Source organism: Mesocricetus auratus, unplaced genomic scaffold (genome assembly GCF_017639785.1).
Source record: "Mesocricetus auratus isolate SY011 unplaced genomic scaffold, BCM_Maur_2.0 Super-Scaffold_100014, whole genome shotgun sequence".
Lineage (NCBI taxonomy): Eukaryota > Metazoa > Chordata > Mammalia > Rodentia > Cricetidae > Mesocricetus > Mesocricetus auratus.
This window is the reverse complement of record NW_024429197.1, coordinates 32,751,334-32,769,484: the sequence shown is the minus strand read 5'-3', so window position 1 is coordinate 32,769,484 and position 18,151 is coordinate 32,751,334. Positions and strand designations below refer to the sequence as shown.

The 18,151-nt window shown below is 37.9% G+C and overlaps 1 protein-coding gene across 5 annotated transcripts in view; it reads left to right on the top strand.

Moving 5' to 3' along the window:
• The window catches only part of Usp24 (ubiquitin specific peptidase 24), a 125,450-nt gene that overhangs the window by 39,190 nt on the left and 68,109 nt on the right, over nt 1–18,151 (top strand). For 2 of the 5 annotated variants that reach the window (XM_040757040.1, XM_040757039.1), the window contains exons 8-20: nt 1,487–1,552; nt 4,109–4,183; nt 4,747–4,905; nt 6,496–6,610; nt 6,795–6,898; nt 9,606–9,713; nt 9,847–9,942; nt 10,034–10,195; nt 10,393–10,440; nt 12,030–12,089; nt 16,029–16,136; nt 16,732–16,881; nt 17,974–18,105. In XM_040757040.1, the coding sequence (XP_040612974.1) occupies nt 1,487–1,552; nt 4,109–4,183; nt 4,747–4,905; nt 6,496–6,610; nt 6,795–6,898; nt 9,606–9,713; nt 9,847–9,942; nt 10,034–10,195; nt 10,393–10,440; nt 12,030–12,089; nt 16,029–16,136; nt 16,732–16,881; nt 17,974–18,105 (1,383 nt within the window). The remainder of the gene's footprint in view (nt 1–1,486; nt 1,553–4,108; nt 4,184–4,746; nt 4,906–6,495; nt 6,611–6,794; nt 6,899–9,605; nt 9,714–9,846; nt 9,943–10,033; nt 10,196–10,392; nt 10,441–12,029; nt 12,090–16,028; nt 16,137–16,731; nt 16,882–17,973; nt 18,106–18,151) is intronic. The other 3 variants (XM_040757041.1, XM_040757043.1, XM_040757042.1) reach the window with 3 other exon arrangements.

The window sequence follows — 18,151 nt, the reverse complement described above, 5'->3', positions numbered from 1 at the left end:
TTGCTTGTTAATGTCGTTGGATCATTTGTTAGTTTTCACTGCTACAGAAAATGTTCTTTATATATGTGTCTTCATGTACATATGTTTGTAAAAGATCAATTCTCCGATAAAGACTATACATTTTAAAGTTACAGTTGACTGCCAAAAAGCTATACCACCAGCCAAACCCATTTTACAGTATGACTGATAATGATAAATATTTTCAATCTGGTATTTTGTTATTGAGTTTACAGTGAACTAGAGCACTTCTCCATGTGATTACTGTCTACTTGCATTTCATGTGAAAATTGACTTTTTAGATCTCAAGTAGTACATCATTAATTTTTAGGAATTCTTTTAATAGTAATTTTTATGTGAGTGGATGTGTATGTGTGTGAGGGTATGTGGCATGTGCATAGAGGACAGCTTGGCAACGGTTCTTTCCTTCCACCACGTGTGTCTCGAGGACTGAACTCAGGTTGTCAGGCCGACAGCAGGACCTTTACTTCTGTGCCACCTTACCAGCCCTGTTTGTATTTGTGATGTCAGAAATTACAAAGTTCTGCATAATCATACTTTTCCTTAATGGCTTAAAAGTTTTTCAGACTTGCTTAGGGAATATTTCTCTCACTTCAAAGTTATAATTTTGTTTCTTTTTATGCTTTTATAATTTTTAAAACTTGGCTCTTGATTTATTTGGTTTGTTTTTATTTATTGGATGACAAGGATCCAATACTTTCAAATAAATAAATAAACGGTTGATACAAGGTCCTCTTTGACTTAGTTCTTGTTTCCATTACCATTGGTAATGACTACTTTTGTCTTGTCTCAAAGTTCTGTGAGTGTGATTTGTTTCTGGACACCTGTTGCTTTCATTCAGTGCTAATGCACCCATTTTTAGTTATGGCCATGCTACTGTTGCCCACTGTCCTTGTTTCCTAAAGTCAGGTTTATTTTGATGTTTTTCACTCTTCTGCATATAATCAACATGTCAGGGGGGGAAAAGTTACTGAGGCTATGTTTGGAATAGCATTAAATATGTAGGTCAGTGAACAGAAAATGAACATTTTTGTAATTGCTATTTCCCACTCAGGAACACAGTGTCTCTCTCATTTATTTGGGCTTTCTTTCGTGTATTTTAGTAACTTTTTTTCCTTTAAATAGGCTTTAACACTTTTGGGGGGTGGGGGGGCCATAGGGTATTTAACCTCCTCCTTAAATATTCTCTCCCTTTCAAAAGAAAATATTTTAATATTTATCACTATAAACTTCAGAATTATTTCATTCAGTGCTTAAGGGGAGTTTTGTTGACATTATAATTTAAATGTCTCTATTAATTTAAGTGTGTCATCTTTCTATCCAGGAATTTGGTTTATCTAATCATTATTTCATGGCTTGAGCAAGTTTCCATTTATATTTTTCTCAGCTACGTGAAAAGGGTTTGCTTACTTTTCAAAGGTAGAAAGCTCCTTCACATTTCACGCTTCTCTTTACTGTCTTCTCACAGGCTGTCTCAGCGCTGGTGCAGCCGCTGGGGGTGTGTGCAGAGTACCTGAACTCCACCGTGGTGCAGGTAGGAGTAAGCCATTGTATATCACTGCCCAAGACATGGCAAACATTAGCGTTTGTTACTAGGTTGTTCAGAATGCTATTTAATTCGCAGGAACTTCTGTTTTACTGAATAGCTGCCCTTTTAGTGAAAATACTGTCAGAAAATAGTGGTTTTCTTAGTGTAGGGAGCCCTCTAACATTGGGACTTTTTTTTTAAAAGACTGATTTTTATCAAATATTATTTCTTAGTGTTGTTGTCTTTTCTATAAAGGAACATGTATGCCTGTCTTCTTCACAGGATTGTTTCAGGGTTTGTTTCCATATGGGTTCCACTAGACCAGTTCTAACCATCAGCTGGACATGCTTACTGCCTCGTCTCTTTCTCTTGTGAACGAACGATAGCTTAGTAGCGATAACTCATTGAGTGGTAAAGTAATCAAAACTGTGAGCATGGGTTTCTGTGTGTGTGCGTGCAGGTGCACAGCTGTTGCCCTAGAGGTCAAGGGTCAACATCAGCTCTCTTTTTTCTGTTGCTCCTTCCTTTTTTATTTATTTGTTTGTTTGTTTTAACTAGAGATTTGCTCAGGGAACCTGGCACTCACTGACTGGCTGTCTGGCCGGTGAGTTCCAGGGTCTTTCTGTCTCAGGGCACTGGGGTTGCAGGCGCACATTCCCACTTTAAAGAGGGGGACAGGGTCCCGAGGATCTGAACTCGGTTCCTTACAATTGTACAACAAGCCCATCGCTTGTTGACTCATCTTTTTTGTCCCTTGAGAAATCAGTTTTCTAATGTTGAAGGTCAATTATATTTTCTTGCTACTCTCAGTTTCAGTTAATAAGTTGTCAAACAAAATGTCTTATCAGAATACCTCCATCTTAATTTTCTTTATAAATAAATCTATGAAAGCTTATATAAAAGTTGAAGTCACAACTTGGGAACTCTGTTAATGTATGTACTGTTCCTTTTTGCAAGTACACCGTTTTGGGGGGACAGTTTAATTAGGGTGATACCATTTTCTTTAGTATGTGTGAGAAATTTCTGCCATTTCTAAATGTTACGTGTTCTTTAGACATCAAAGTAATTTGTAAAACATTATAAGGAAATAAATTAATGTGGAGATATTTTCTTAATTCTGTATATTAAGTTCTTTAGAAATGTCTAATGTTACTAGTTTATTAAGTATATCAATATAAAGTTTTTTGCTATGCTTTGATTTTTGAGATGAGGGGTTCTCATGTAGTTCAGACTAGCCTCAAACTTACAGTGTAGCCAAGGGTGACCTTGAACTACTCATCTTCCTGCTTCCATCTCCTAACCACAGGCATATACCACCACATCAAGTTTATACAGTGCTGGGCTCACACCTAGGGTTTCATACTTACTTGGCAAGCACTCTACCAACTGAGCTGCAGCTCTAATCAATAGTTTAGTAGCTGAAACACTAAGACATAAAAGACAAAGTAATTTGAGTTTTTGAAAAGATTGTTAATTATAATTCATAATAGTGAATAAAACTCGGGACTAGATTTTAAATACATGTATTCCATGGAAGAAAATTCAACATAAATACTCTAAATGCTAATTAGTTGCATTCTTTAGAAGTTGTAGGTTGTATTACACACACACATATATGAGCAGAGTACACTTAGAAAAATAAGGACTGGAAGAGCAGAAGATACAACTGCTTTCATCTTTAGTTCTGCTAATCTGTCTAGACCTAAATTCAGTTATTTGTACATACACTGTGGTACATGTTAACTGGCATAAAGTGTCTCCATTACTTGCTCTTGGTGTAACTGTAAAAGAATGGTGACGATAGGATTAAGTGGCCTGGCACGTGCCGACAATACCGACTCCTACAGCCCTTCCTGTGCTATTGGCATCTGTGTGAAGGAAGAAATTCTGTCTGGGTTCTTGTCTGATGTCATTTTCATTCATTGGCCATGTATTCTTGCCTCTGACAGCCAAACATTTTTTTCTTATATAATTTTTTTAAATTGTCTTATTTCACTGAACTATTGGTCTACTTCTAGTTAATATTTTACTATTTCTCATAAATGATTTTTAATATGTGATTTTGTTCCCATTCTGGAGCAGTGTGTCATGTATTTCATTCATAACAAAACTAGTCTATATGTAGCTTGTTTTATATAGTCTATGCTTACTTGTATCCATTTTTGAAAGTCAAACATAAAATATTTACTTTGTTATAAAAGTAGTCATATCAGACCTGGGAGTCAGAGACAGGCAGATTTCTAAGTTAGAGACCAGACTAATTCCAGGCTAGCCAGGTCTACATAGTGAGACCCTGTTTGTTTAAACAATAGGTAGCCAATCTTATTACTTTTTTAAAGGGCAGTCCACCTATGTTAGAAGATGTAATGAGAAGAACTGTGCTCATATTACATTGAAGAAACAGTTAAGGGCACTTAGGAGGGTCAGCTAGTTAGTGGTGGCACTGATGGCTAGAAGTCACACCTCTCACTCTGGCCCTCTCCTTTGTGAGTGGCAGGTAAGGAAGTAGCTACTCTAGCACAAATTCAGGAGTTCTTTTTAACTAGTGTTTTGTGTTTGCAGCCTATGCTAGACCCAGTCATCCTTACCACAATTCAGGATGTGCGGAGTGTTGAGGAGAAAGACCTCAAAGACAAGGTAATTACTCCCCAGCCAGGTAGCCGGTGGTGCTGGTTAGTCCATGATAGCAAAGCCAAGTCTTGGCAAGTTCCCCTGAGATTGCTTTCTGGATCCTGACGACATGCTGTTCATATCAAATTAACTTGAAGTTTCCTGACCCCACCCAGAAAAAAATACTTTCAAAACAAGTTATCTCAATAAATAGAACGAACACAGACAGTATTTCCATGAGTGATAACCAGAGTTTTTCTAGCCTTATTTTAATGGTATTAACAATCTGAATAGATTAAAATAATATTGAATTTTTAGGTGTATCTGAGTTGTTTATAACAGGTTAACATTGACGAAGACTTTCCTACCTTGAATCCCTCCTAGGACAATTGCCTCTTCTTTTCCTTGCTCCTCACCAATGAGCATAACTTTTGCTTAGAAGCAAATGTAGTTAATTGGTCATGTAAAATATAAGCAAGCTGTCTCTTGGCCACTGTCACCCTGTGCTACGTGTGTAATGAGAATTAATATCAGGATGTTTTACAGTTTTTTGTTTGTCTGTCTGTTTTTCTGTTTTTATTAAATGAAAGAGATTGGTTAGCATCCCTGAGCTCTTGTCTGCCATTAAATTACTCTGCATGCGCTTCCAACCGGATCTGGTGACGATTGTGGATGACCTTCGTCTTGACATCCTGCTGCGCATGCTGAAATCACCACACTTCAGTGCTAAAATGAATTCCCTCAAAGAAGTAAGTTTGCACCTGTTTCTACAAGACTCGACTCAGATGTGGTTAGTAATATAAAGGTGGTGGGAGAAAGAACAATTTCTCCTGACCATGTAAGATAGAGATGACAATGGTACTGTATGTGGATTGTCTGTTAGTAAGGTCATATTTGTATTTTCAAGATTGATTCTCTGAAAAGCTTTGTGAAATTCTCTACAGTATCATCCTTAGACATTTACTAAGGGACAATTCTTTTTATTCTAGCTGATGTTAGGACAAAAACAAAGTAACTAATAAAAGTGTAAACCTAAGGAAAATGCTAAAAATACTTTTCCTTAATTTCCTAAAGTTTATTTTAGATCTGCACAAACAATGTGGTTGAGTTCAGTTAATGTTAGGATAGGTTAATACCATTCAGCCATGATTCTAGCTATTTTTCCTTTAGTTTTGGAATTTGGGGCTCTAAGTCAAATTAGCTCATCATGAGCCATTTTAAATCGAAAGAAAATTTTGTTGAAAAGAGACTGAGCTATTTCATATGTGTGAAGAGTTGAATAATCAAACCATGAACTTGATCAAAGACTTGTGAGCAAATACAATTTGACCAGGTCACTGCTAGGACTCTGTCATGTCTTAATTTCACGTTCTGGCCACGTGTCCTGTGGTAGAGGTCATGGACAGTTCACAAGCTGAATAACATAAAGTTCCCATCTTCAGAGAGGGACTACTGTCTCTTTCTTTTCAGTTATAAAATGTGGAGGGCAGTTGTGCTTGCAGTCTGGGTTAAGAGCCTCATCATCAGGCCGGGCGATGGTGGCACACGCCTTTAATCCCAGTGTCGCCTCTGCTGTGCGGCCTGTGTCCGAGAACGTGCGGAGGGTGTCGGGGATTGACAACACAGAGACTTGTTCAACGATGTAAAGAAAACTTTAAGCAGGCCCCAAAAAGGTTCAAGAAAATTTCCTAAGAAAGGCTCCCACCAGAGAAGCTTCTGCTCTCTCCTCTCCCCTGGCTGGTTCTGCTCTGACACCAAAAACTGATCTGGGCATGGCAGAAGAGGCAGTTAGTCTTTGGACAAGGTCGAGGTCAGGGTGGTTTCTGTGGGCAGGCCTTTTCCAGGAACTTATTGCCCCGGGCATTGTATTGTTTTAGTAAACATGTTTTTAGTAAACATTGTCTTACAACTGCCTACTCCCAGGCAGAAGGGGAAGTGGGTCTCTGCTCAAGGTCTGGTGTTCCCACATCCCAGCACTCGGGAGGCAGAGGCAGGCGGATCTCTGTGAGTTCGAGGCCAGGCTGGACCGACAGCCTCCAAAACAATACAGAGAAACCCTGTCTCGTAAAAACCAAAAAAAAAAAAAAAAAAAAAAAAAGAGCCTCATCATCAAGCTAGTCATGGGTGGTCTAAGGAGTCAGAAGAGCTGAGAATGATTCCATGTTCTCTTTGAAGAGATGTTACTATCAATAGTCTGTTAACTTTGAAGAAGTTGGATTTGAAGTGTTTTGATAAATTATCAAACTGATCTATATATGTCTATAAAATGGCTGTACATATATGAGAGAAGATTTTGATTATGCATATTTGATTCAGTCATGCAAATGCTGTCATTTTAGGTAACCAAACTAATAGAAGATAGTACCTTATCCAAGTCTGTGAAGAATGCTATAGATACAGACAGATTACTGGATTGGCTAGTTGAAAACTCAGTTCTGTCAATTGCACTGGAAGGTAAGTTACTTTTGAAAAATAAAAATTACTTGACATATAAATTGTTTTTATTTTTAAAAGGTGCAAAAATCTTGTTTCTTTTTATTAGTCTTTAGATAATCTTAGGAAGTTATTGCTTTGAATTAATAAACACATAGTCATTATTCACTATATCTGGTTTCTACTCTGATGTTTCCTCCATTAGGCAACATAGACCAAGCACAATACTGTGATCGGATAAAGGGAATTATTGAACTCTTGGGCAGTAAATTGTCATTAGATGAACTCACTAAAATTTGGAAAATACAAGTAAGTTGAGCAGAATTATCTTTGCCTTTTTCTGATAAGTTTGTACCATAGGAAAGGGGTTAGGGTGGTGAGGAGTATGGGAAATGGTACCTCATCTGGTTTTAACTAAAAGAGCTATGCCTGATCTGTTTTACAGTTTATTAAGATTGCATATATAAGAAGTTGAAGACTTAGGGGATTTAGCTCAGTGGTAGGGTACTTGCCTAGCAAATACAGTACCCTGGGTTTCACTCCAGTTCTAGAAAGAAAATAAATTACATATATAAAATGAATGTCATATTCACAAGACATTTCAGACTTTAGACTAGTCTCACTTCTTCAGTTAAAAAAAGTCAAGAGTCTTCCCAGAAGCTGTGTATCAGCTAGTGCAGAGCTAGGAATGGGTGTACATCTTCTTTTTACCGACCAAGTTACTTTTCCCTCAATTGTTAATTTTCGTTAATATTTTTTCCTGTTTAGTCAGACAAATGAGGATGATAGTAACATCAAGTTTTTAGATTCCCACTTATTATCAGTATAACAGACTCCAATATTCCCATCCTTTTTTTGTTTGCTTTGTCTTGGTCACTGTCTTTTTCCATATTCTGGCTGCTTGTGTGTGTGTGTGTGTGTGTGTGTGTGTGTGTGTGTGTGTGTGTGTGTGTGTGTGTCTGCATCTCCCAAAACACTTTCATTGTTTTTTTTTTAATTTTTATTTTTAAATTTAAATTAGAAACAAGGTTGCTTCATATATCAATTCCAGGTCCCTCTGCCTTTCCCTACCCTCCTCCCTTGCCCTCCCACCAACCGCTCCAATATCTCCTCATTTCCCCAGGGAAGGTGAGGCCCTCCCTGGGGGTGTCCATAGTCTGTCACTTCATCCAGGGCAGGGCCTAGACCCTCCCCCTGGGAGTCCAGGTCAGAGTGCATCTCTCATTGTTGGATGGGCACCCAAAGTCCATTTGTATACCTGAGATAAATACTGATCTACTACCCAAGGCCCATTAGATTACCTAGGCCTCCTCACTGACACCCACGTTCAGGGGGTCTTGATCATGGAATCCCAGCCATCAATCTGGGATTCAAGAGCTAACCCTTGTCAGGTCAACTGTTTCTGGGGGTTAAACCAGCCCAGTCTTAACCCTTTTGCTCATCAGTCCTCCCTCTCTGTCACTGGATTCCTTGAGTTCAGCTCAGTGTTTAGCTGTGGGAGTCTACCTCTGCTTCCATCAGCCACTGAATGAAGGTTCTGTTTCCCAGACTCTCTGGTCATGGGACTGTAGGCTTGGCTGCCTTTTTTTTTAAGGCAAGGTTTTACTATATAGTCCGTGCTGGACTTAAAAATTACAATCCTCTGCCTTAGTTAAATTATTCTTTTCTACTTTCCTTTTTTTCCCCCGTCAAGCCTGAATCTTTTGCCCTTTTCTCGCCACAAAGGCTTTCACTCGTCAGTGTCATCTCCTGTGGCTTTCATTACATTGGTATGTCACTGACTATGAATCATTCCTCTAATTCAGACAAGCAGTTAAATGTGCCTCACCTAATTGCTAAAGCACAGTGAAATCTGGTGCTTTCCTTAACTGTGTCCACTTTCTGCATCTGTCAAAATCGGATCAGAGACAAGCTGCTAGGCAATTCAGACACACAGAATTTACCCCAGGGAGTTGTTTAAAAAGCAGGTGTGCACATGGTACACAGGCATGCGTACAGACAAAACAACATACGCATGACATAAACAGTTTTTAAAAATTTAAAACAAAAAAAACCAAAAATGGTGTTGCTAAGGTAGAAGAATGAGAGAAGCAGATAGGGAGCTGGGCATCACGTCCAAGGAGAGGAGAGGCACCTGCTTTAGGATGTGCCTTCATTACAGGTGCTGAGGCTGGAAATAGCCACTCCAGCCAGCACTGCCAGAACCCCTGCTGCCTGCCAGCCCAACATTCTTTCTCTGAGCCCTGAGCCTGACCCCAGAGTCCTGCCTCCCTCCCTCCCCCCCTCCCTCCCAGACTACAGTTAGGGACAGGATTAAAGAAAAGCAGTCCTAGGTCCACAGACTTTGCTTTCTGTATCTTGGCCTTCATTGAATACCCTCACATAATGTTGTTTTCTGAGCGTATGTTTTGAAAGTGTATGAAGTTGAAGATTGGGGGGGGGGGGGAGTGTGTGTGCACTTTCGTGCACGTGTGTGCACATGTGCGCACGCCTGCATTCCTACGGGTATGGCTGTCCCATGATTGAGTTTCTAAAGAGAGTGTCAGTCATCCACAGTAGGCTCTGCAGCTCTGTGCAGAGACTTACTGCCCATAGCATCAATAAATATTAGTTGAAGTCACAAATAATTTATAATAAACTTTAAAATGGGGCCATAATACTTTTAACCCTGATCACTATCTGTAACAACACTGAAAATGTATTTGCCTTGTAACTTAACAGTTCAAAATATATCAATATGAATTTTTTGTTGAGAATATTTTATTCTTTTCCTAAAATAAATGTCAGAGATCTTAATAAAGACAATGCTGCTGGGAGTTGAAACGCAGTCAGCTGATAACCATTAGTAATAGTTGCTTCACTAACCCTGCCAGTGTTATCATGGGAATGAATGCTGATTAGACTGGAGTCTAATTAATTTTTGTTATGTGTCGCTTGCATAGATTGTCAGGAAGAAGACTTAGGTTTTTATCAAGCCCCAGGGCTTAACTTGCTCCTGATGTCTGCTTTGTTTTAGTCAGGACAGTCCTCTACGGTGATTGAGAATATTCACACTATTATTGCTGCAGCAGCCGTGAAGTTTAATGCAGACCAGCTGAATCATTTGTTTGTTCTCATTCAGAAGGTAAGGGGTAGACTCCGAGCCCATCCCCCAACAGCTGGTTGTAAATGTACTTTTCTTACTGTTTGTAGCTAAAATTTAAAAGTTTCTGCCAATTTCACCACTTGATTATTCTCTCGTCTCTTCTCTTGTGTAGAGCTGGGAGACTGAGAGTGACAGAGTAAGACAGAAGCTGTTGAGTCTGATTGGACGGATTGGCCGGGAAGCTCGATTTGAGGCTACTTCTGGAAAGGCAGGAAAATCAAATGGATTTTTCTAGCTACAAATGCTTAAAACAGCCTTCTGTGCGTAGGAGATGACTCATCATAGCGGTACTATTGCAGGTGTTAGACGTACTCTGGGAACTGGCGCACCTTCCAACCTTGCCCAGTAGCCTTATTCAGCAAGCCCTGGAGGAGCACCTGACAATCCTTAGCGACGCCTATGCGGTGAAGGAAGCAATCAAGAGAAGCTACATCATTAAGTGCATAGAAGACATTAAAAGGGTTGGTTTTGGCTTTGTCTGATTTTGTTGTCAGCAATAATATTGTCTGAGTGATTAGAGCCAAGAACATTTCTTTCTGAATTACGTAAACTAAGATGAATATGCTGTTTGGAAGCTGTTACCTTAGAGTCCAAATTTGGGAGCTGTAGGTTTTATTTTTACCAAGTCACTTATATTTCTCTTAAAATGAATTTTCAGCCTGGAGAATGGTCAGGTTTGGAAAAAAACAAGAAAGATGGATTCAAGGTAAGTATTTGCATATGGAGTCAACTAAGGTATTCTAATTTTATAATCGCCTTTAATAAATTATATCATACTTTTAAAATAATTTAGGGTTTATTAGACCAATATTAATACACGGATGTGATTCTTATGAGCTGTGTTTTTCTTAGAAGTTGGTAGCTGTTTACTCTTAAAAGGAAAAATTAGAGTTGCAATGAAAAAGTAATTTTATAACGTTTATGAAATTGTGTAACTTTCAGGTTTATTTTCCTTTTAAGTTAGATGTAACGTATATACAATTTTTAAAGTGCATTGAATTCTAAATAAATTCTGTCCCCATTTTTCTCCCATAAGGGAAAGATGGATATTTGTGAATAAAAAAGAGAGCAGGGGCAGGTGCATGGGATGCTGGCATGTGACGATGCATGTGATGCTGGCATGCAGGAGTTTTAGGTATTTGATGTCCCCACCCATGCGCTTGCTTTTGTTCTCATAGCAGCCCCGATCTTAAAGCCCCGTCAGTGATAGGAACGATTTTGTTTTTGGAGTTTCATATTAATATCATAGACATGCTTCTGATAAAAATAGATGGAGGCTTAGTATTTCATCAGTCAGACCTTTCTGTGCTTTCTGTTGGTCTTTCCTCAAAGGAGCTGGGACACTGCTGGTTTTCATCTGTATATCCACAGACACATAGCTCTTGCTAACAAGCTTTGGTGATTTACTGAGCTTTTGTGCACGTCAGTTTATCTGGCTATAAAGTTTAGGTGGGGATATAAGAATGCGATATTTCACATTCTGACACTGAAATTTGATCAGTGGAATTTTTCTGCATAAGATCTAGCTTTAGTGATTTTTAAAAGCATTCACAAACTGGAGCTAATAATGCTGGGGTTAAAAGGAATGATGAACGTTTAATTCAACAATTTGCTTGCTTTCTACTCAGATGGCATTTAAATTTTCCAGTTCCCTCAGCTCAGTGACTCAGACAATTTAGCAGTCTCTCTTCTTATGATTGAATGGTTTTCATTGCGTTATTGAAATGCATATTCTTCAGTAGTGTCAGTAAAAGAAAGGGGCCTCTAGGAAAATGCTCTGTTCTTTTAGGCAACAGACATTTTTTCTTTAAAGATATGCAGGTCAGCTGATGGGACTTCTCCCTTCCTCCAGGGAAATAGCTTTTCAATCCAGAAACTCCTCTGGCCCTTTGTTCCTCCCTTGTCAGAGCTCAGCATCACTTAGCTCTCCCAGTTAGTTGCATCATTGTGTCTTTATTGCTTCTCTTTGCAGTCACTTCATTCATGTCTGTTGCTTTATAGCAAAACAACAACAAAGAGGAAACTTACCTGGTCATTTTGTGAGGGTCACAAGGAATGTTCTTCCTTTTTACCGACCCCGCCTTCCCCCACTGCTCCCAAAAAGGAAGTCCTAGGCACTGTTGCTCTTCCCAAGTTTGTGTTGCACTTGCCAGTTGGCTAAGTGCTTCATAGATACTCAGAAGTACATATTGCTGAAGGGGGGCAGTGGGAAGATCAAAGCCCCCTGGCAGGGGAGTGAAGTATTTACTGCCACTAAAGGTGTTTTTCTATGCTATGCCCTTTCCTGCCAGGCAGCAAGGTGGGCTGACTGGGGATTATGTCTCCCTGCCAGGCTACACAGAAACTAAGCGAAGGGTAAGACAAGCTCACCCACCTCTTACCCCCTCCTGCCCTCAGCTACCTCTTCTCCCCGACTGATCCCCCTTCCTGCTGCTTTTGACACTCCAAGTTCCCAAGTTCTACTGTCCTGTTGAGAAATTCTGACCTTTATTTCTATAGATTCTGCCCAGGTACCCTCAGCTTCTTGGTCCTCTTCCTTTCCTTTGCTTCTTTTATGCCTTCCACTGTCCACCCCAACCCTTTGCCTCTTATTTCACTTCTTACTTCCTTCAGTTAAAAACTTTAAATGTTCTCACCAAAAAATAATTACTAAACAACAAGAAATGTTTACTGCGGTAGTAGGTTTCATATCCCATAGGCTATCTTTAGGTTTCCCAATAGCACCTGGCAGGCTTCTGGTAAATATAGTTCTCTCCCTTTTCCTCCCCTGCACCCTATGAAGACACAGAAAGCTGCACTTAACCAGGTTGAATATCCTTTGTCTGAGATACTTGGGACCTATGATGTTTCAGTTTTGGAGCCTTTTGAATTTTAGAGCATTTACATATACTTTACTGTTTGAGCATCCCAAATTCAAAATAAAAGTTTTGATCATAATATTAGCACTCAAAAAAAGCTTTCAATTTTAGAATTCAAATTTTTTGAATTCAGGACAGTCAACCTGTATGTTAGTGAGTTGCCTCTGTTTGCCAAAATATAATTAAGCTAGCAAGATGTCCTCAGTACAAATAGTCTCATAGTAATGGAGTTAGTGGAGGAGAAAAGTCTTCTTAAATGCTTTCTTCCTCTACAAAAAATTTACTTTGTTTCTAGATAAAAGTCTAAAACTGAAAAAGCAAGACAGATAAGAAGTGGGGAAATGTTCAGCCCTAAGAAGAGAGAACTCAAAGAATATAAATGGGTTCTTTAGGTACTGAGAGGACAAAAACAGAGAAACTGAGTGGACTTTGTTTGTGTTATGTCTCCTAAGATATTGCATAGAGGAGACATGTTTAGGTGTAAGAAGTCAGTGGCCTTTCTACTGAGAAATGTCTGAACAGAGTGCCTACCTGCTGAGGCAGTTTATGTGTGCAGAGTTTCATAAAAAAAATGAAGGTTTGTGGGACATCCATGTTGAGATTTGCAGTTTCCTTTAATGTCACTCTAATTTGGACAACACACTAAATTCAGTGAAATTATCAAATACATTCAGTTTATTTTCAGCCATCTTTTTAGCAATCAGGGGAGACTAATTTTCAATTTTTCTTATAACTTCACAATATAACACCATAGATAAATGATTAACATGTTTTCCTGATTGCTAACCTTCAGAGAGACTATATCAGCAATGAGTCTTAAATTCCAATTTGTATGATTTTTCTTTTAATTTTATTATATACAGAGTAACATTCAAAGTATAATTTTCTTTATCCATTGTTTACTAATTAGTCATAATGATACTTTTTAATGTTTCTACTTATTGCTAAAGGGTTTAGGTGTAGGGGGCTGGAGAGATGGCTCAGAGGTTAAGCGCACTGGCTGCTCTTCCAGAGGTCCTGAGTTCAGTTCCCGGCAAACACATGGTGGCTCACAGCCAGCTACAGTGACATCTGGTGCCCTCTTCTGGCCTGCAGGCAGACAGCACACTGTATACATAATAAGTAAATAAATCTTTAAAAAGTGGCTATAGATAGATGGAGATGTCAGTTCAGAATCAAGCCTCATAGTTTTTATTATCTCTTAACAGTCTTGTTTTAGCAAAAAAAAATTCTGTCTAACTTCAGAAGTAATTGGCCTTTAATATATACCTTACTTCTATGATTTGAAAATACCAGAGACTGCAGCCTACATCACAGAGTTTCTAAATTTGTAGAGAAGAAAAACAGAAACTACCTTTTGGGGATGAAATTTAGCTCAGTTAGTACAATGCTTACTTAGCAAGAACAAGGTTCTTCAAGGTTGTATCCCCAATACCCCACAAGTCAATTGTGGCAACACAGCTGTAATCCTGGCACTCAAGAAATAGAGGCAGGAGAATCACACAATTCAAGATCATCTTCAACTATATAATTAGTTTGAGGCCAGACATGGTACCTGAGACTCTGCCCTTATCCCAAGAAAAGAAAAAAAAGGTCATTTTATGTTTACCAGCCATTGTTTAGACTTGTAGCCAGAGGTTAGATATAAGTGTGTTTTTGTTTTGTTTTTTTATCAATTATGTGTAATTTCACCTTAAAACACTGTTAATCATTATCTGTGGTAGTGTTTTGGACCACTCTAAAATCTTTGGTACTGGGGATACTAAGGATTACACACATAGGCAGGTATGTTACATCACAGCAGTCCTTGGGGCAAACTGAAGCATGTGGAGTTTTGTGTGTTCATATTTGTTAGATAGCGACTTTTTCTTTGAGTGATGAACAATACAGTTGAGCAGCTTGTGAATTGTGGTGTAGCTTAAGGCAGAAAGGCATCAGTGCTGAGTGATAGAACCCTGCCAAAGGGAAGGGTCTGCATGCCAGCTTCTGGCTTTGAAAATGACTTGAATTGTTTTGAGTCACAACAGGCTAATTAGTGCTGTGTCATGGTATAATATTTCTGATAACATTTAAACTATAAACTAGTAACCCAAATTGAGGTTTAAAGGCCATCCTTGTTTGGTACTACTATAATAAATAACAGCTCAATTCAGATAGCAGGTAGATGAACAAATGCTTTCTGTGTATAGGTAAGTTTGTTTATAAAAGATATGGACAGTTATATAAGCCTACACTTAATGGCTAGTGGTTGGTAAGTGTCGTCTGATATAATTGAAGTATCATAGAAATGTATCTTAGCATCCAGAAAATATGGTATTTGGTACATTGGCTTATTTGGCTCATGTATTTGAGATTAGGAAAAAGTATTGTTTAGCAGTAGCTTGCACACAGGCACCTATAGTAGTAGATGTGTTTCTTTAAAAGACTACAATACTATTCTTTCAACTAAGATCTTCATTTTGCAGAAAGATTTGAAAAAATTACTTGAAACAAAAAGTTCAGCCTTTTAAATAAATATTAAGGCTTTAGTTGATGTTTTTGTTAATAATTAATGATGATTAATAGCATTTAATCTGATACCAATTTTATTATAAAATTTTATAATACAAAAGATACTCTTGATTAAAGGCCAATTCTCTTTAAGGAGAATTGCATGCACATCAGGTTTCTTTGATCTGCAACACAGAGATCTGATTGTCATACTAGTTTCCGAAATAATATATTTGAAATGCTTTGGAACTAAAGTGTAGTCTAATACACAATATCCAATAAAAATAACAATGGGGTCGGGTGGAAGAAGGGAAGTACTAGGAATTGAACCCAGGACTTCACACATGCTAAATACATACTCTACCTCTGAGCTCTACCCAATAATAATTTAATTATTAAATTTAATTTAATAACAACTAAAACAGAATTACCTTTTATACAATTATCTTAAATAGAAATATAAACAGGTTATATTTTCTTTGCTACTTAACTGTTGTCAGTATCTTGATCAGATCATTGATAGTGTAATCATATCATTAAAGAAAGCCATATTCTTGTCTGTTTTCCTTGCTAGCCAGTTCAGTGTTAAGCTTTGCCGTCAATTTACTTTATTGAGTCAACATGTCTTAGGTGCTCTGTGCTACTTAATCTATCCTTTGAAGTTGCTAATTCCTTGTCGTCTGTATTTTGCTGATGTCCCCCTGTACATTTACTGTCATTTCACATTCACTCCTGTTTGAAGTTCTTGACCTTAGGAAATTGCATGCAGAATAAGAAGTTGAAGACTGAATTATGATTGCATGGAGATAAGCTAAAAATAAGTAACATGAAAAGGAAAATAGTGGAATGTGTAACAATGAAATCATTGACTTAGAAATTTTACATAGCTAATAAATGACTGCCATTTACTTCTAAACTTAATTAATGTAACTTCTTTTAACTCCAGTCATCTCAACTTAATAATCCGCAGTTTGTATGGGTGGTACCAGCTTTGCGTCAGCTCCATGAAATCACTCGCTCATTTATAAAACAGACCTATCAAAAGCAAGACAAGGTAGGAGCATATTTACTTTTGATTCTTAAGAGCATAGCCATTTGTAATAATTGTAACAAGCAAGGTTATTGCATTGATAGTATCTCACTGACTTATGTTTATTAATGTCACTGATCCTTATCATTTGGAACTCTTGAGTTTAAATCACTCTATTGTCTGAGGGGACATTTTCTTTTGTCATAACTCTTTTTTATTGTTTAATTTATTAAGATAATTACGCTAGCTTTAAAAAGAAAAAATAGTGGTAACTACAAAATTTGAAAAGATTGCTTTGTCTGTGAGCTAGGTAGAGCTTTCTCCATGTCAGGGATTTAGGGGTAAGATCCAGGAAAGCACATAACGTGCAATAGCTCTCTCCAAGGATTCATTTCTCTTTTAGATGCAAAATGACTTACAAGTTCCTAGGAGGAGGGTACTTATTAATAAGAATAATAAGAAATCAATACCAAATCAAATATCAGATTGATTGTGCTATCTGTAATAGGAAGTCTCATGTTTCCTCTTTCATCTGGGTCCACATTCTAAAATAAAAGCGATATTAAACCAAGCTACTGTAGAGTCTCATGCCACTTTCACTTTTGCTGTTTTTGTTAAGAGCATTATTCAAGACCTGAAGAAAAATTTTGAAATAGTCAAACTGGTAACGGGAAGTTTACTAGCTTGTCATCGACTTGCAGCAGCTGTAGCTGGGCCTGGAGGCTTAACTGGCTTGACACTGGTGGACGGCCGCTACACTTACCGGGAGGTATCAGGCACTGTGTTTTTGTTTTGTGTTTTTCAGCATTCATTTAACTTTTTCTATTTGAACTGTAAAATAAATGTTTGTTGGGTACAACTATAAAAGGGTACTGTGACCTAGCTTTGTTATGAGAAAATAGTTTTGAATCTTACTATAATTTCATTTTTTCATTAGATTTACCAATTTGTATTTTTGCTTATGTGTATATGTTTACCACATGTGGGCCTGAAGCTCACAGAGTTATCAAATTCCCTGGAGCTGGAGTAGCAGATGGTTGTAAACCACCATGTGGCTGTTGGGAATTGAACCCAGGTCCTCTGCAGGTGCTTTTGACTACTGTGCCATCTCTCCAATACTTTACTATAATTTCAAATTGAAGTTTTGAAAAATACTATTTGTTAGCAACTATTGCTAACTCTGTAGATCATGCATTTTGTTTTCAAATCAATTGATTGCTAATGTTTTAAAAATGGTATTTGGATATAGTGCCTCATACCTGTAATCCAGGACTCCACAAACCAGTGGTTCTCAACCTTCCTAATACTGCAATTCCTTAACACAGTTCCTCATGTTGTAGTGACCCCCAAGCATAAAATTATTTCGTTGCTGCTTTATAACTGTAATTTTGCTGCTTTTATGAACTATAATGTAAATAATCTGATATACAGCCTATCTGATATTTGACTTCTGTGAAAGGGTCATTCACACACACACACACTGTTGCCCCCAGAGGGGTTGTGACTCACAGGTTGAGAACATGGCATGGGCTGTAGATTGAATTCTAAGCTGTTCTGAAGTTTAAAGTAAGACTTTGTCTCATACAAAACAAAACAACAACAACAAAAAAACAGAAATAAAACTTAGCTTCACTTTTAAGCATGGTAGTTCCTTTTGAGATTGCTGACTTTGTAATTAATTTGAAATTCCTTCTGCTGCATTATATTATTGGCTGCTAAGTCCATTTCTCATATTTACTTTATCATAAATTACATGAGAAATGTTCTGTGTAAGCCTGCTTTGTAAAGTTTTGTTGTAATACGTCTTTTAGCTGTGAATGCCTCAAATGAGTTAACTGTTTGCATTATTGCTATTTTTCAGTATTTAGAGGCACATCTGAAATTTCTGGCATTTTTCTTACAAGAAGCTACACTGTATCTGGGGTGGAACCGAGCCAAAGAAATCTGGGAATGCCTTGTGACTGGCCAGGATGTCTGCGAGTTAGATCGAGAGGTTTGTAAGACAGGGTTGATATGCTGTACTCTGCTGTGTATCTCAT